The following is a 13,310-nucleotide window of genomic DNA, read 5'->3' as shown; positions in this document are numbered from 1 at the left end:
GATTATAATGCATGTCCTGACTTATGGGACCTCATATTACTTTTGGTACATAATAAAATAACAAAACATCTGTTATTACAAAAATTTACACAAGTCAACTGGCAACATGAAAACAGCTGCCTTGAGACATCTTTTTCGATTCAATAACTTCGAAAACCACTTCACAATTCCCTCTATGCATATAATTTAGTTAAAGTCCACAAACAGGCCCATTAGTGAATAAATATTTGTGTAGACATGAATTTGTCAAGGCGTATTTTAAAGACATCGCCATGTTGGATGACCCATTTTAGTAAAGTTGTACTTTTTATTTTAAAACCAAAGCCGGAATAAGATTTGTTATGGCTGCACCAATAGGACTGTACCTACTGTGCTTCTCTGCGCATGCACTGTCTTTTACAGGAACTGTGAATTGGGAACAACGGGCAATGTAGTTTCAGAAAAGATTACCCAAAATGCACTAGCATTCGGGAAAATACCAGGCGGGCAATAGAAAAAGTATTACCATGCGCAAAGCACGACATTTAGAGCTTTTAAAAGCGTAATAACTCTTCTGTATGGAGTGAAAGATCAGTAATCAGCAGTGAAATAACTCCGGACTCGACGGGAAGATAAAATCTTCTCCTTTCAGAATGTTTTGAGCAAAGATTAGACCGCGTATTTAGCTCTCACGCGGGCATGTAGGCTAACTGACTGTTAGCTAACAGTCATCACTTCAGCTCGTTGTCCAAAAGCTTATTGATGTGAATTGTTCACCTTTTTGAACAAAATGTCTGGATTTAACTTTGGTGCTGGGACTCTTGGTGCCAGCAACACGGGTGGAGGATTTACATTCGGGGGCGCCACAAGGTAATGCGTGCATTTATATAGCTGAGTCGGCTAACGTTAGCAATATTTCATTTTTGTTTTGTAGAAAACCTGTTTTCCTTTTAACGTGTGTTTTTTAAGAATGTTCTTATGTTTGAAGGCATAATTTAAGATATATTAACTACCTTTATCTGTGGTAGTTTTAGGGTTTAAGGATGTGCAACTATTTTATGTACAATAAATTGATACAAATTTATAATGACGAGTGGACAAAACACTTTTAATGGCTGTCTGTTTCTATTTTTGGTTGTAGCCAACTATAGAGCAAATTGTGTCAATGATTTCCTAAGTTTAGTCTAAAATGTTCTAATCTGCAGTCTCAAAAGGGTTCATTACCATGCAGATGACCGGTTTTGTTTAGTATCATGAAAGGAGAAGGTTATTGACTCAATTTTAAACGTTTTTTTTGTTGTTGTTTTGTTTTTTTCTCTTAAGTGCACCTGCGGCCAATACTGGTGGCCTTTCTTTTGGGACTCCTCTGGGGACAGCACCTGTAACCCCTGCTTCCACCTCAAGCACCCCATCTCTTGGTCTGGGAGGAATTCTTTTTACCCAGAAACCTGCAGGAGGCTTTTCTTTGAACATGCCTGCCTCAAGTAAGCATTATACTCTTATGCCAGATAATGACAAGCAATCAATGACATTATTGTGTTTAAAGGCACCCATCAAGTAATAACTCACATCATGGACTTGTATTCTCTTTTAGCCTCCTCTGGCCCCACCACAGGCCTTACATTAAGTACATTAAGTATGTTTGTTTAATTTAAATTTCTAACTAATACACATGGAAGTTAAGGTTTTACCTTTTGAATTTGATTTTCTTTTTAAACTTTCTTCCAGGTGCCCCAGCTACTACGTCTGCAGCCACTGGCTTTAGTTTGGCCTTGAACAAGCCCACTGCATCTGCAACACCATTCTCCCTCACCACCACTACCACCCCCTCTACTGCTGGGGCAGCTTTAAATTTTGGCTCCATTCTGACATCAACAGCTCCCCAACAGCCTGCAGCCACAGGGTTCACACTGTGTCTTGGTGGCACAACAGCCTCCACGGCGGCCTCAACGGTGCCGTCCCTAGGCACTGGTCTCTTTTCCAGCTCCGGAGCCACAGGTGGGCTGAAAATAGAGTTATACGAGGAGGCAGCTGTTGTAGAGCTGTCTTTTTTTTTTTTTTTGTAGCAGAAAATTTGTTAGTGTGGACAACGTAATGTCACAGTATGGCATGATGTTCAAAGTTTGTGTTTATTTGGTGGTGCAGGTCTGGGTCAGACCACCCTTGGAGGAGGAGCCGGGTTAACCTTGGGTTCCCTGTTGGCGACCTCCACAGCAGCATCGGCTGCTCCTGCCCCAAGTATTGGTCTTGGCGGAGTTGACTTCAGCACTTCCTCTGAGAATAAAAGTGACACCTCATCAGGAAGCAATGCACAGTATGTCCCGCTGACCTAGTATACTTAATTAATTTCATTAAATCATTTATACTTAATTGTAAAACATTTCTAAATATCAAGAGACACTCGATAGCCATTTTTCCTGATTGTGTTTACCTTGTTAAAAAATTTTTTTTAGTAAGAAAATTCTAATTCTTACCATCAGGGACAGCAAGGCTTTGAAAGATGAGAATCTGCCAACATTTATTTGTCAAGATGTTGAACATTTTCAGTAAGTATTTGATAAAGGAACGTCACTAAATGGTTAAATGTTGAACTGGTTTATTTGTCATCTGCAAGTGATTTCTGAACATGTGGTCTTTAACTCCTTTTGCAGAAAATTTGTAAAGGAACAGAAGCAGGTTCAGGAAGACATTAGCAGGATGTCATCAAAGACCATTTCTAAAGTCCAAGATGACATCAAGAGCCTCAAGCAGCTTCTTTCTGTGTGTGCCAGTGGGCTGCAGCGTCAGGCTCTGGCTATTGACAAACTGAAGTTGGAGACTGCACAGGTAAAAATTAAACAAAATAAAAGATTTCACGAAATGCTTTAAAGAGTACCGTATTTTCCGCACTATAAGGCGCACTTAAAAACCTTTAATTTTTTCAAAAAATGACAGTGCGCCTTGTAATCCGGAGCGCCTTATATATGGATCAATTGGTTAATTGGTTGATCCATACTGGTTGTACACGGCGCTCTGTCAAAATGTTTCAGTACGACTGGTAAACTACAAAGCCGCACCGCTTGCAGCATTACGGCTACCGTAGTCAGGGGCGTCGCCGAAGTAATAGCGGTAAACACCTGTACTGTGCTTACTCCTAGTCCAACACCACTTGTGTGTGTATAACGTTTGAATGTACTGTTGCAGGAATTGCCTGAACTATATGTGATTAGAAGCTCAGTGTGTGGGGTGTATGTTTCGTGTGTGTGTATGGAAGATGTTGACATTACTCCTCCGGACAGAGGTGGCGCTGTGTGCTGCCGTAGCTGAGAATCAAGAGTGAAGGAGTGACGTCGGTATTATTGTGTGTGTGGGGTGGGTAGAGACGGCGACCGGAGCAGCGGTGTATGAGTCTGTAAGCCCTGTGTTTTTACGTGCTGCAAAGTCATTAAAAAGAACCCCGAATCTCGTTAACAACTCAGTGTTTTGATGCTGTTCCTTCATGCTCAACTCAGCAACGTATGAGTGAGGGAGTTAACCCCGAGGAAACTAGTAACTTCGGCCCTGGAGAAAGCGTCTCCTCTGTGTCATCAGACTACGGTCAGGGGACAGAAACAGGAAAGGTTAACAGTACTAACGTTTGATTTAGTGCATCAAACTGTTTCTTTTACGTGTTTACTGAATCAGGGAAAAGTTCCCTTTCACGTTTTAACTAACGTTTGATTTCAACTTCAACTTCATAGACTCCAATGCATTCCTAACGTGCGGTTGGCTCTATTCAATAGAATTCTATGTAGAGGAGACCTTACCATGAGAGTGAATGGAGTTATCAGAATTAATAAAGTTTGACTGACTGACTTATCTGACTGTTTTGTTGACATTCTCTTTAGCACAGCTACATCTAGTGGATGCATAACGCAACCCCAGTCAAACGTTTGACTGCAGTAGCTTCTATTCTATGCGCCTTATAATCCGGTGCGCCTTATAGTGCGGAAAATACGGTAATATTTACTTTAGAATAATTCAGTCCACGTTTTACCTGTTGATCTCAGATTTTGGACTAGAGCTAACCAAAGGTAGAAACAGCTCTGAAACTCAAGTACCAAACTCCTCTTCTTTGCTGTTGCTCCCATTAGCAATCACAACTTAAATTATTTTTGCATAAGATTCATTCAGGAAGTTGTGGACATGGTGCAACTTCTTAGCTTGCTAAAAAATGAAGGAAAAAGCACGCCAGCTGTGTGACACATTTAAGAACAATGGCACTATTAATGGGAACCCACACTGAGGGTGTCTAGCTGTCCGCCACTGTGATTGAGGGGCCCAGCGAACCTTTTCCTGAGTGTCACAGATTCTGAAAACAGAACAAACTCTAAAGCTGATTTATCTCTTCTGTATCGCCGCTCTTCAGTGCAACACATCCAATGGCGCATCAATGGGGAGATATGTTTGACCTCAATGAAACATACCCATCCAGAGCTGGCACACGGCTTAGCGGTGCTCATGCACTGCGATAGTGCTACCATTGAAGAAGAGCTCCGCTTTTAGCTCGCTAGCACACAACAGTGCTGGCAGACATGGGAGACAGCACAGTCTTCACACATTCTTGTATTGTATTGCAGGTCTAAAAACCACACTTGTGGTGTTGTTGCTGCTGTTGCAGCCCTAATACAAAGCTGAGCATGTTATTATGTTAGTCCACTTATTTGAGTAAGGAGAATTGGCCCTAAAGTTGGTCAGTGTTGTATGTTCCCCAGCAGTCAGTGAGGGTGATGATAATGAAAGCTGTCTGCAAACTGTTGACTGTTCTCTTAATTTTGTTTGTTAGGAGCTGAAAAATGCTGACATAGCGCTGCGCACACAAAAGACGCCTCCCGGACTTCAGCATGAAAACTCAGCTCCCTCAGAGTGAGTTATTAAGTAAATTGTAGCAGTTGTGTGTACTGCGTATTGCAGTGCAATAAAATTATTCAAAGCTGTCTTGTGTGGAGCATTGGACTATCATATGACAAGAAGTGGCTCTTTCCATGTGTTTTAGCCATCCTCACTTGTTTTCCTTGTTTAGTTATTTTCGTAGCCTGGTGGACCAGTTTGAGGTGCAGTTGCAGCAGTTCCGGCAGCAGATAGAAGAGCTGGAGAATCACCTGACCACGCAAAGCAGTGGATCACACATCACCCCTCAAGGTACAAATCAAATTTGGAAACGACTGTAATTTTAGTTGCTTTTGTTTTAGCCATTTGTGCTGCTTGATTAATTTTATAAAAATGTGCAACTGTCTTGTCATTTTAGTTTTGATTATTTTTTTTTACTACAGATCTGACTCTGGCCATGCAGAAGTTATACCAAACATTTGTTGCACAGGCTGCTCAGCTTCAGTCTGTCCATGAGAATGTTAAGGTCAGTCTTTTTGCAGTGTAGAAATTTTATTCAGTACGTTCAAGGAATGAGCCATTGTTTGCATGTAATGTAGTTTTACAATATTTTTATATATTTTAAGAAAATGTGGTTTGATTTGTCATCCGCAAGTAACTTCTTTTCTATTCTACACAACAGATCTTGAAACACCAGTACCTTTCTTACCGAAGAGCCTTCCTGGAAGACTCCACTGATATCTTCGAGTCCAAACGGGCCTCCAACAGGAAATGGGAGAGTGCGCCACGAGTCACAACCGGACCCGCTCCATTCTCCAGTGTACCCAATGCCGCAGCTGTTGCTATGGCAGCCACGTTGACCCAGCAACAGCAGCCAACTCCAGGTCTGACTGCCTTCAAGTTTTAGAAAGTTCCCCTCATCTTCACCTTTGTTTGAGATGTTCAGTGAGGCAAAGGAGACTGTTAAGTTTTAGGAGCATTGTAGACAGGACGATTGTGTGATTTTTACATTTATGACATATTGAGCAAAACGTTCAAAAGATTGCAGACAGAAACATTCAAAACGAATGAACTAAAACATATGTAGCTGGTGCCAAAATACGTGCGATTTGTCGAAATAAAGGGAGAATGAAAAGGAAAAAAGTCTTCTGCACAGTTCTGAAAGGATACCTTTGTGCTGCCTTATTCTGTTGCTAATTTAAAAGACGTTGCTATAGACACTCATTTTATGCACCTTACAAAAGTGAAGTAAGGAAATGTAATACATGTGTTAAGTGCAAGATGAACACCAGACCCTGTGAGTATTTTGAGTTTAGGCCTATAGCTAAATATCCCATTAAGATCCTGACACTTTCATTTTTGAGTAGGGATCCTCTTGTATTCAAAAAATCCAAAGGAGCCCGATGGGTGAGTGAAGTGGACTTAAAATTATCAGCCATTTGCTGTGATTTATATGTAGATAGATAACACAGTCGCCAACTGATCTATCTAACTATTGTGCTAATCTGTAGATCTATGTTTGATTAGGGTGAGCTGTTGATGTTTTATTTTATAAATCAAAATGTAATTTTGTTTTTCTTCCCGGTCCAGTTTCTGGTTGATCAGAGGCCAAATGATGTAAGCTGAAATTTTAAGTAGAATCATAAGTCAGCTAAGCTGTTGTTGTTGTTTGGAAAGAAAAAAAACCAAAAAAGGTCAAGACCTTGAGTTTAGAGAAACCTTGTACCTTCTTATCTCAGCATAAACAAGTAAATCAGGGCGCCTGACGTACGATAAACAAACTGACGTCACTTATAGTAGAAAACACAACCAAAGCCTAGTCTTCATCTGCAAGGTTCTGCTGTTTTCCTCTTCTAAAACCTGTTCAGCTGCTTTTGGACTTTTTATAAATTGTCATGATTAACTTTGCTTTAGATTGTTGTATAAATTGTATTGAACAATTGAACCAGATTCGATCATACAGCACAACGTGGTGGAAGTAGTGATTTAACTTATTCTAAACGTGCCGTTTTTTTTTGTTTTGTTTTACAATTAACACAGAGAATCACTTCAGACATCCCCCATAACAGCAGAACGTGTGATCCACGTTTGTGATAGAAGTAAAAAGCCACCTTCTAGTCCCTTTTTGCTTCTTTAATGTAAAGCTTTTACCTCTTTGTGAAAGATTAGCTTATTTAGTTTTTTTCTTTTCAGTGATTTATTTTTTTTCTTGCCAAATATTATTTTCCTCTCTTAAAAAGTGGCACAAAACTTTGATAAACTAATCCTAATCACATGTCGTATTTATTAAACTATTTATTTCATCTGCTTAAATATTTTAGTGTGTTCTAGAAATAACATGGACAGATGTTTAGTATCACAGCAGATGCAACACTAAATGTGCTGCTGGCTGGCACTTACCTCTGAATTGTTCTTTTACCTAAATACTTGACAGTGTCTCATTGATTGTGTTGACACGGTAATGTTTAGACTCGCATCTTTCGGGGACAGAAGGGGGAACATGCCAAAAGACTCAGGACTAGAATACATTTAATTGCCTGAACTGGAAATCTAGATTGACAGTCACAAAAGAAAAGTTCTTTATCTCGGTTTGATCCATTTGGTAGGGCTGCTCTCATGGAGGCCATACCACTGTTACTTGATAAAAAGCTATTTCACCTAAGGGCTACTGTCGGCTCAACAGGGCTGGTCCATTTCAAATGACTTTCTTTTTCAGTGAAAGTGGTCAGGTGTATTTTTTTTGTGTAGTAGTAATCACTAAGGAGTACCTCCTGTAAACACTTCTCACTTTTGTAGAATGAACACTTTGTTGGTCAGAGCTGATTCCAAGTGAGCTGAGATCAGATCGTCGTATTTGCTGCTCACACTGGTCCACAGCTGCCAGTCATATACACGGGTGCCAAATGAAACGGAGAGGTCAGGGAGGTCTCATCTACATGTACAGTTTTAAGAACAACTATTAACTCTTTTTACGCCAATGAACACAATAGTATTGCTGTTGCTGCTAGTCATAGTGGTGATTGAGTGACCCGTTCTGTTTCTCGACGAACGGTTGCTTTGCATGAAGAACAAACACAGCGTTGAACATTTCATTCCTTATCTCTACACAGACAGGTGAAACACATTCATTTCTGTACATTCTTCCGTTAACATTTAACACGTCGTCTTCCACAGTCACAGTCGGCGCAATAACAGAAAACAGAATATGAATTGACCTGTTTAAGGTGTTCGGACTTCAACGTTTATAACTAAATATTTGCTGGCCTTATTTCTGATGTTGGGTATCATTTCAATCTATTCGAATGCTGTATTGTTTTGAATGTTATTAGAAAGGCAGGTGTGATCCCATGTACCTCCTTTTTTTTTTTTAAGCAGAAAGGGGAAAAAATGTGAATTTCTTTATTTTCTAGATTCCCATCATTTGTTTCTGTGCTTTTAACCCTGCTTTATTAAATACAAAGTCGTTTCGGTTTTCCTTTGTTCAGGATTGGCACACCAGTACCGAAAACTGAGCCTCAGAAAGTTTGAATGTGTTTGAATTTTTTTTTTTTATTATTCTTTTTGTGTTTTTATACTTAACTGCCAACCTTCTGGCTTGGAGCAATCGCACGTAGATTTAAGATGCGTTTTATTTTACTTGAGCTTACACCACCAAAATTATACCTGTCAAAATTATCCCAGCAATTCACTGAACGTTGTACATTCATTTCCACAGTATTCTTTAGTGACTTTTCTTTATGACCAGTTTACACTGACTTTAAATCACTAATGCCACTTTCAAATTTTGTTTTAGCGTAATCTGCAGTTCTTGTAATGGTGTGTTTAAACCTATATATATATATATATATATATTTATATATATAGTATTTCCAATGCCTGTTAACGATACATTAATATATAACATGGTGTGCCTTTTTAAGCTATAAACAATGACTGTGTGGTGCATTTTCTTAGGAGGGATGTATGCTAGTTCATTCACTCTCAGAAATCTTAAAGATTTGGAAACTTGTCAAATGCAGTCGCAGTTAGCGAATAATAGCCAATTCTGTTCCTAAATGTTTGTGTTCATGTAAGTGGAATTGCATTTAAATTGACAATAAATCAGTTTTTAAACAAAGAAACGTTTGTCCTTGTTTCTTTTTGACTGAAGTTGTTTTAACAGTGCAGGCTAACCAGACAAACAAACAACTGCATAAAAAAGGGAAAAAGGACAAGTTTCTGAGTGAAAGAACTAGCAATCTTTCTAGTTATGTTTTCCCTAGGTTGCAGCATTTTGATTGGGTGGATTTTGCTGTTTATAAAGCACCTCTAGAGTACAGAGCCAAAGCGCAGTGAATTTTCTTATTGATCATATTTTTGTTTTCTCCAAGTACCTTATACATCTGCAAAGAATACCTACTAAGACTGTTTTATGTATATTTATTTAAAAAAAGTAAAACCTCTGTTAAATTACTATAGCTTGCACTTCAGCCATTTGCAGTCAGTTTATAGAGATGCACACCAATCAATAGGACAAACATTGGAATCAGCCTATTTTACCCCTTCAACGGCTTTGATCGGTGCTCTGCAGATTATACTGAATATGTCCAGTCAATGCTTTTTTTATTTATTTTTTATGCAGCAAAGCTAAGAACGCCTCCTATTTATCCACCAATAAGCACATCATCCGGACGCATGTACTCTGATGAACTTTTCTGAGTTTAATAACAAAAATCAGGTGAAGGACGGCATATAAGGGGATAAACTTGTAATTCACTGAGATTCAAAACTGCTACCTGTATGATGGAACATGTGACACATACTTTCTCTTTTGTATGTTATTGGTCTTTGGATTTAAAAAAAAATCTAAACCAGTTGCAACAGGTTTGAACAAAAAAAACAAAAAACAAATCAGAATGCTATATTTTAAAAGTAAAATGCATTTTTATGTTGAATTGGGTACTTTTTAAAAGAATTGTTCTGTCAATGTCAACAATGCTGTTCATTTTTAACTAAAGGCGCATTTATAAAAGTAAAACAAATCCTGTCTTTTTGTACCTTAGGCAACCAGGCACCCTTGGGGGCAGGGTTTGGAAACCCCTTTGCTTCAGCAGTAGGCACTAGTTTGGGCTCTTCTACACTTGGAGGTACCACCTCTGCCTGCTATCAGCTGGACATACTCCCCTCTATTTTCCTTTCATCTTGCACAGTCTCAAATTTCCTTAATGCCAAATATTTTTTTGTCTTTTTTTTTTTTTACTTTTCGAAATGACGTGTGTGTGAGCGTGAGAGCACAACCTGTGCAGGCTCAGAATGTATTTTTCCCCTCTTTCTGCCCCTTATTCTTCCTTCTTGGTGGTAATGTGCGTTCACACCACAGGAAGACTTGACAAACTGCACTGTTTTTGCCCGGATATATGTCTGTGAGGGTCTTAGCTTAAATGTTACTAATTTGTCATTCTGCAGAAGGAAATTATCACTAATACTCCTATGCAAGTTAAAGACAAATCTGTCTAAGAGTTTGTTAGCAGGTGGTTTGAGCGCACAGTTTTGTTATATTTCCTTTTTAGTAGCGTGTTTGGTGAAACTTTGCCATTCATCCCCCCTTTGTCTTTGGTTCGCTGTGCAACGCAGGGTATTACTTTGTAATCTGTTGTTAAACGGTGACATGTACATAAAGCTTAAAGATCCAGCTCAGGTGTTTCTGTATACGTTTGTTTAATGCCTGTCTGTGTGCACCCCTGAGACCCCCGCTCCTTGTGTTTGTTTCCAGTGTAGGCCGCACACCTACCTAAGTCTCCTTGTCGCTCTGTCCCACAGGTTTTGGTGGTGGGCCAGGATTTGGTGGCGTTGGAACTGGGGGGTCTTCTTTTGGGTTCTCCACGAATAAGCCCGCAGGGGGCAGTTTGAGTGCAGGTACATGCAAGCTGCATACGCCTGACCCAGAAAACAAACTTAAAAAAAAAAAGGCAGAATCTAAGAAAGTACATCAAGTTTTTTGTGGATATTTTCTGCTCTTTGGAAATCTAAGCAACATATGTAGAATTAAGACATCATTGTTCCTAATGTGTAGAACATGTTCCAGCTAGTTTTACAACCTTGACTCAACATAATTAGTTCTTCTGCTTGTCTACACACCTCTGGCAGAACGCTGCTGTCATCAGTTTAAAACTCTCACGTTAAATTATTTCTACACAAAAAAAAATCAGGTTTTTTTTCTATCTTTAAAATCAGTCTTTTGATGCATACCTTTTAATGTCTTAAAATGTCCATCTAAAACCTCCCTCATTGACCATTGTCTGACCCTCTATATGCATTCTTCTGCTTTCCTAGGTTTTGGAAGCACCAGCGGCTCTGGCTTCAACTTCAGCAACCCTGGCATCAACCAGTCTGCTGGACTGACGTTCGGCATTTCAAACCAACCAGCCACAGCCTTTGGCACACCCCTTCTCCAGCTGAAGAAGCCCCCCGCTGGCAATAAAAGGGGGAAAAGATAGAAACAAGTTAAGACAAGAATTATGTGACCAGCTAGTGGCTTGTAGCAAAGAACAGCCTGGCCTCTTAAAAGCATAGAAACAGTGCTAAAACGATCATTACCAGTTTGATGGAAAATATTTTTTCATGTAACAGATTATTTTGAGTTATGTTATTTCAACCTGGGGAAAAGAAATCCTGTGGACAATCTAACATTATTTTTCTTAACATTATTCTCTGCCATGGCTGCTTTGAGCCAAGAGACAACAGATCACATCAGGACAGTGTCAGATGGCAAGAAGATGTCGTTTGAAGCACGATTAAGCCCATTAGAACTGCCTCTAACAGTTTGTTTCTTACAACAATGCTTTGGGGAATGCGAAAGCCAGAACAGTTGATTCAACAACAAATTGCTCAGTTATTTTGAGGAGTTTTTTTGTTTTTTTTTTCCTAAATATAAGATAAACATGTTTTTGTGCTTTCAGATGGACTGTAGCTTTCTTTCCATTGTATCTAAAACTCTTTCAGAACAGAGCTGCTGTGCAAATGGCTTCGCTCAAGTTGCGTCCAAAGAGGATAAAAAAAAAAAAGATATAAAGGGAAAGGAGCTTGTGATAATAGTAAGGAACAGTATAGCCTGTGTCCACCCTTGTCAGCGAGTATCAAACCCTAGATAGTTTAGGTCCAAGGTGTCTTTAGGGAGATGCCGTTTTATTTTTGTATCATGTAAAGGAAGCTATGACATTCAGACAACAGTGCAAGAACATGAATGTCTTTTGGGTTTTCCAATGTCATGTCCACATAATCAGTTTTTTGCTGAGATCCATTCTGATTGATGTTTTCTTCTAGATGTACATTCTCTACGCCTGTGTACCAATGTATTGTAAGACTGTGGGAAAAATACAGTTGTTCGTCCTCCATAGACCTATGAAATGTACGTTTATTCTGACAGTTTCTCAAGCATATTCTGCTTGCGCAGTTTCTACATGTACTAGATAAAGTTTGCACTATCCAGTGTGCGTGATCTGACAGTGATCGTGTGAATCTGCCCGTCACTCAGCTATTATGCTTTTAAGCATTGGTTTAAGAACTATGCCTCTGTTTTTGTGTCCATGTCACTTTGGTTATTACCAAATAACTGTAGTTGTACTCTTGTTTTCTATTTGGTCTGTGGAGATGTGTATTTTTGAGATGCTGTTTAATAATAAAATCTTTTGTTTGTTTATGATATCACTTTATTGAATGTTGACCGCCACAGAGTAATTTCTGCTGTGTTTTTCGTAAGATGTGCCAGACAGGTTGCAGATGTTTTCCCTTATCATTAGGGTTATAATTGTTACATACAACATAGTATTGTGGATTTAATGCCTTGTATTTTTGGGAGGTAACCAGATCATAGTTTTAAAAGTAGGTATTGAGTTTCACATGGGTTTTGTACCCCAAATTTAGAATGGATACTCTGCTTTCCTTGGAATTTAATTACAGGTTTAGATTTAATTCTAAATTACATTTTAAATGGATATTGACTTATCTTTTTCGGGTTTCTTTTTTTGTGAGGGAAAGCAAGCAGCCATGCCAGCGACTACAAAATACTTTTAACTGGATACGTTTTTGGTGTAACATTCGCATTCAGTACCAGAATAATTTTGGTGTGATATTTTTGCATTTAAGACGTTAATTCAAGTTATTCTATACATTAGGAAACCAATGTACCTCCATGATTTTACAATTACAACTTGAGTACGTAGATAAATTGAAGCCTAACAGAACGATGAGCATGCGGGTTTCACATTTATTCGCGTTCATTTGTTTTCCAAGTCAAATTATTTTTATGTGCCAACAAATGTCCGTAGTTGTCGTAATTTGTGAACACGCCCAGTATTATTTTCTCTGTCAGTTCGCTTGTCTATTAATAAAAAATAAATAAATAAACCGTATGTTGTCTGAAAGTGTTTATATAACTTGCATTCAAACACGATTATAATTAGACAGCTATTAAACAGGTCGGCTCAGAAGGATGGGGGCGACAT

At 38.9% G+C, this 13,310-nt stretch overlaps 1 protein-coding gene across 4 annotated transcripts; it reads left to right on the top strand.

Annotated features, from left to right (window-relative positions):
• Positions 1-432: 432 nt before the first annotated feature.
• nup58 (nucleoporin 58) lies at positions 433-12,503 on the top strand. Of its 4 annotated transcripts, none has more exons than XM_047349724.1 (14): positions 433-849; positions 1,303-1,463; positions 1,574-1,606; positions 1,708-1,977; positions 2,125-2,293; positions 2,460-2,525; positions 2,631-2,805; positions 4,784-4,863; positions 5,021-5,139; positions 5,271-5,353; positions 5,510-5,711; positions 9,870-9,953; positions 10,627-10,722; positions 11,140-12,503. In XM_047349724.1, the coding sequence occupies exons 1-14, from the start codon at positions 770-772 to the stop codon at positions 11,301-11,303; spliced, it is 1,782 nt and encodes a 593-aa protein (XP_047205680.1). In that variant the 5' UTR covers positions 433-769; the 3' UTR covers positions 11,304-12,503. The 4 variants fall into 4 exon arrangements, with proteins under 4 accessions (XP_047205680.1, XP_047205679.1, XP_047205683.1 ...); XM_047349723.1 differs by having other exon boundaries at positions 434-849; positions 1,574-1,615; XM_047349726.1 differs by lacking the exon at positions 9,870-9,953 and having other exon boundaries at positions 435-849; positions 1,574-1,615.
• The last annotated feature ends 807 nt before the right edge of the window (positions 12,504-13,310 follow it).

This window comes from Girardinichthys multiradiatus, chromosome 21 (assembly GCF_021462225.1).
Source record: "Girardinichthys multiradiatus isolate DD_20200921_A chromosome 21, DD_fGirMul_XY1, whole genome shotgun sequence".
Lineage (NCBI taxonomy): Eukaryota > Metazoa > Chordata > Actinopteri > Cyprinodontiformes > Goodeidae > Girardinichthys > Girardinichthys multiradiatus.
This window is presented reverse-complemented; position numbering and strand designations above follow the sequence as displayed.

Coding starts and splice junctions, on each gene's coding strand:
- nup58 (XM_047349723.1), top strand. CDS start 770: ATGTCTGGATTTAACTTTGGTGCTGGGACTCTTGGTGCCAGCAACACG. Junction 1,464..1,573: donor TTTGAACATGCCTGCCTCAA/GTAAGCATTATA, acceptor ATTCTCTTTTAG/CCTCCTCTGGCCCCACCACA. Junction 2,806..4,783: donor TGAAGTTGGAGACTGCACAG/GTAAAAATTAAA, acceptor TTTGTTTGTTAG/GAGCTGAAAAATGCTGACAT.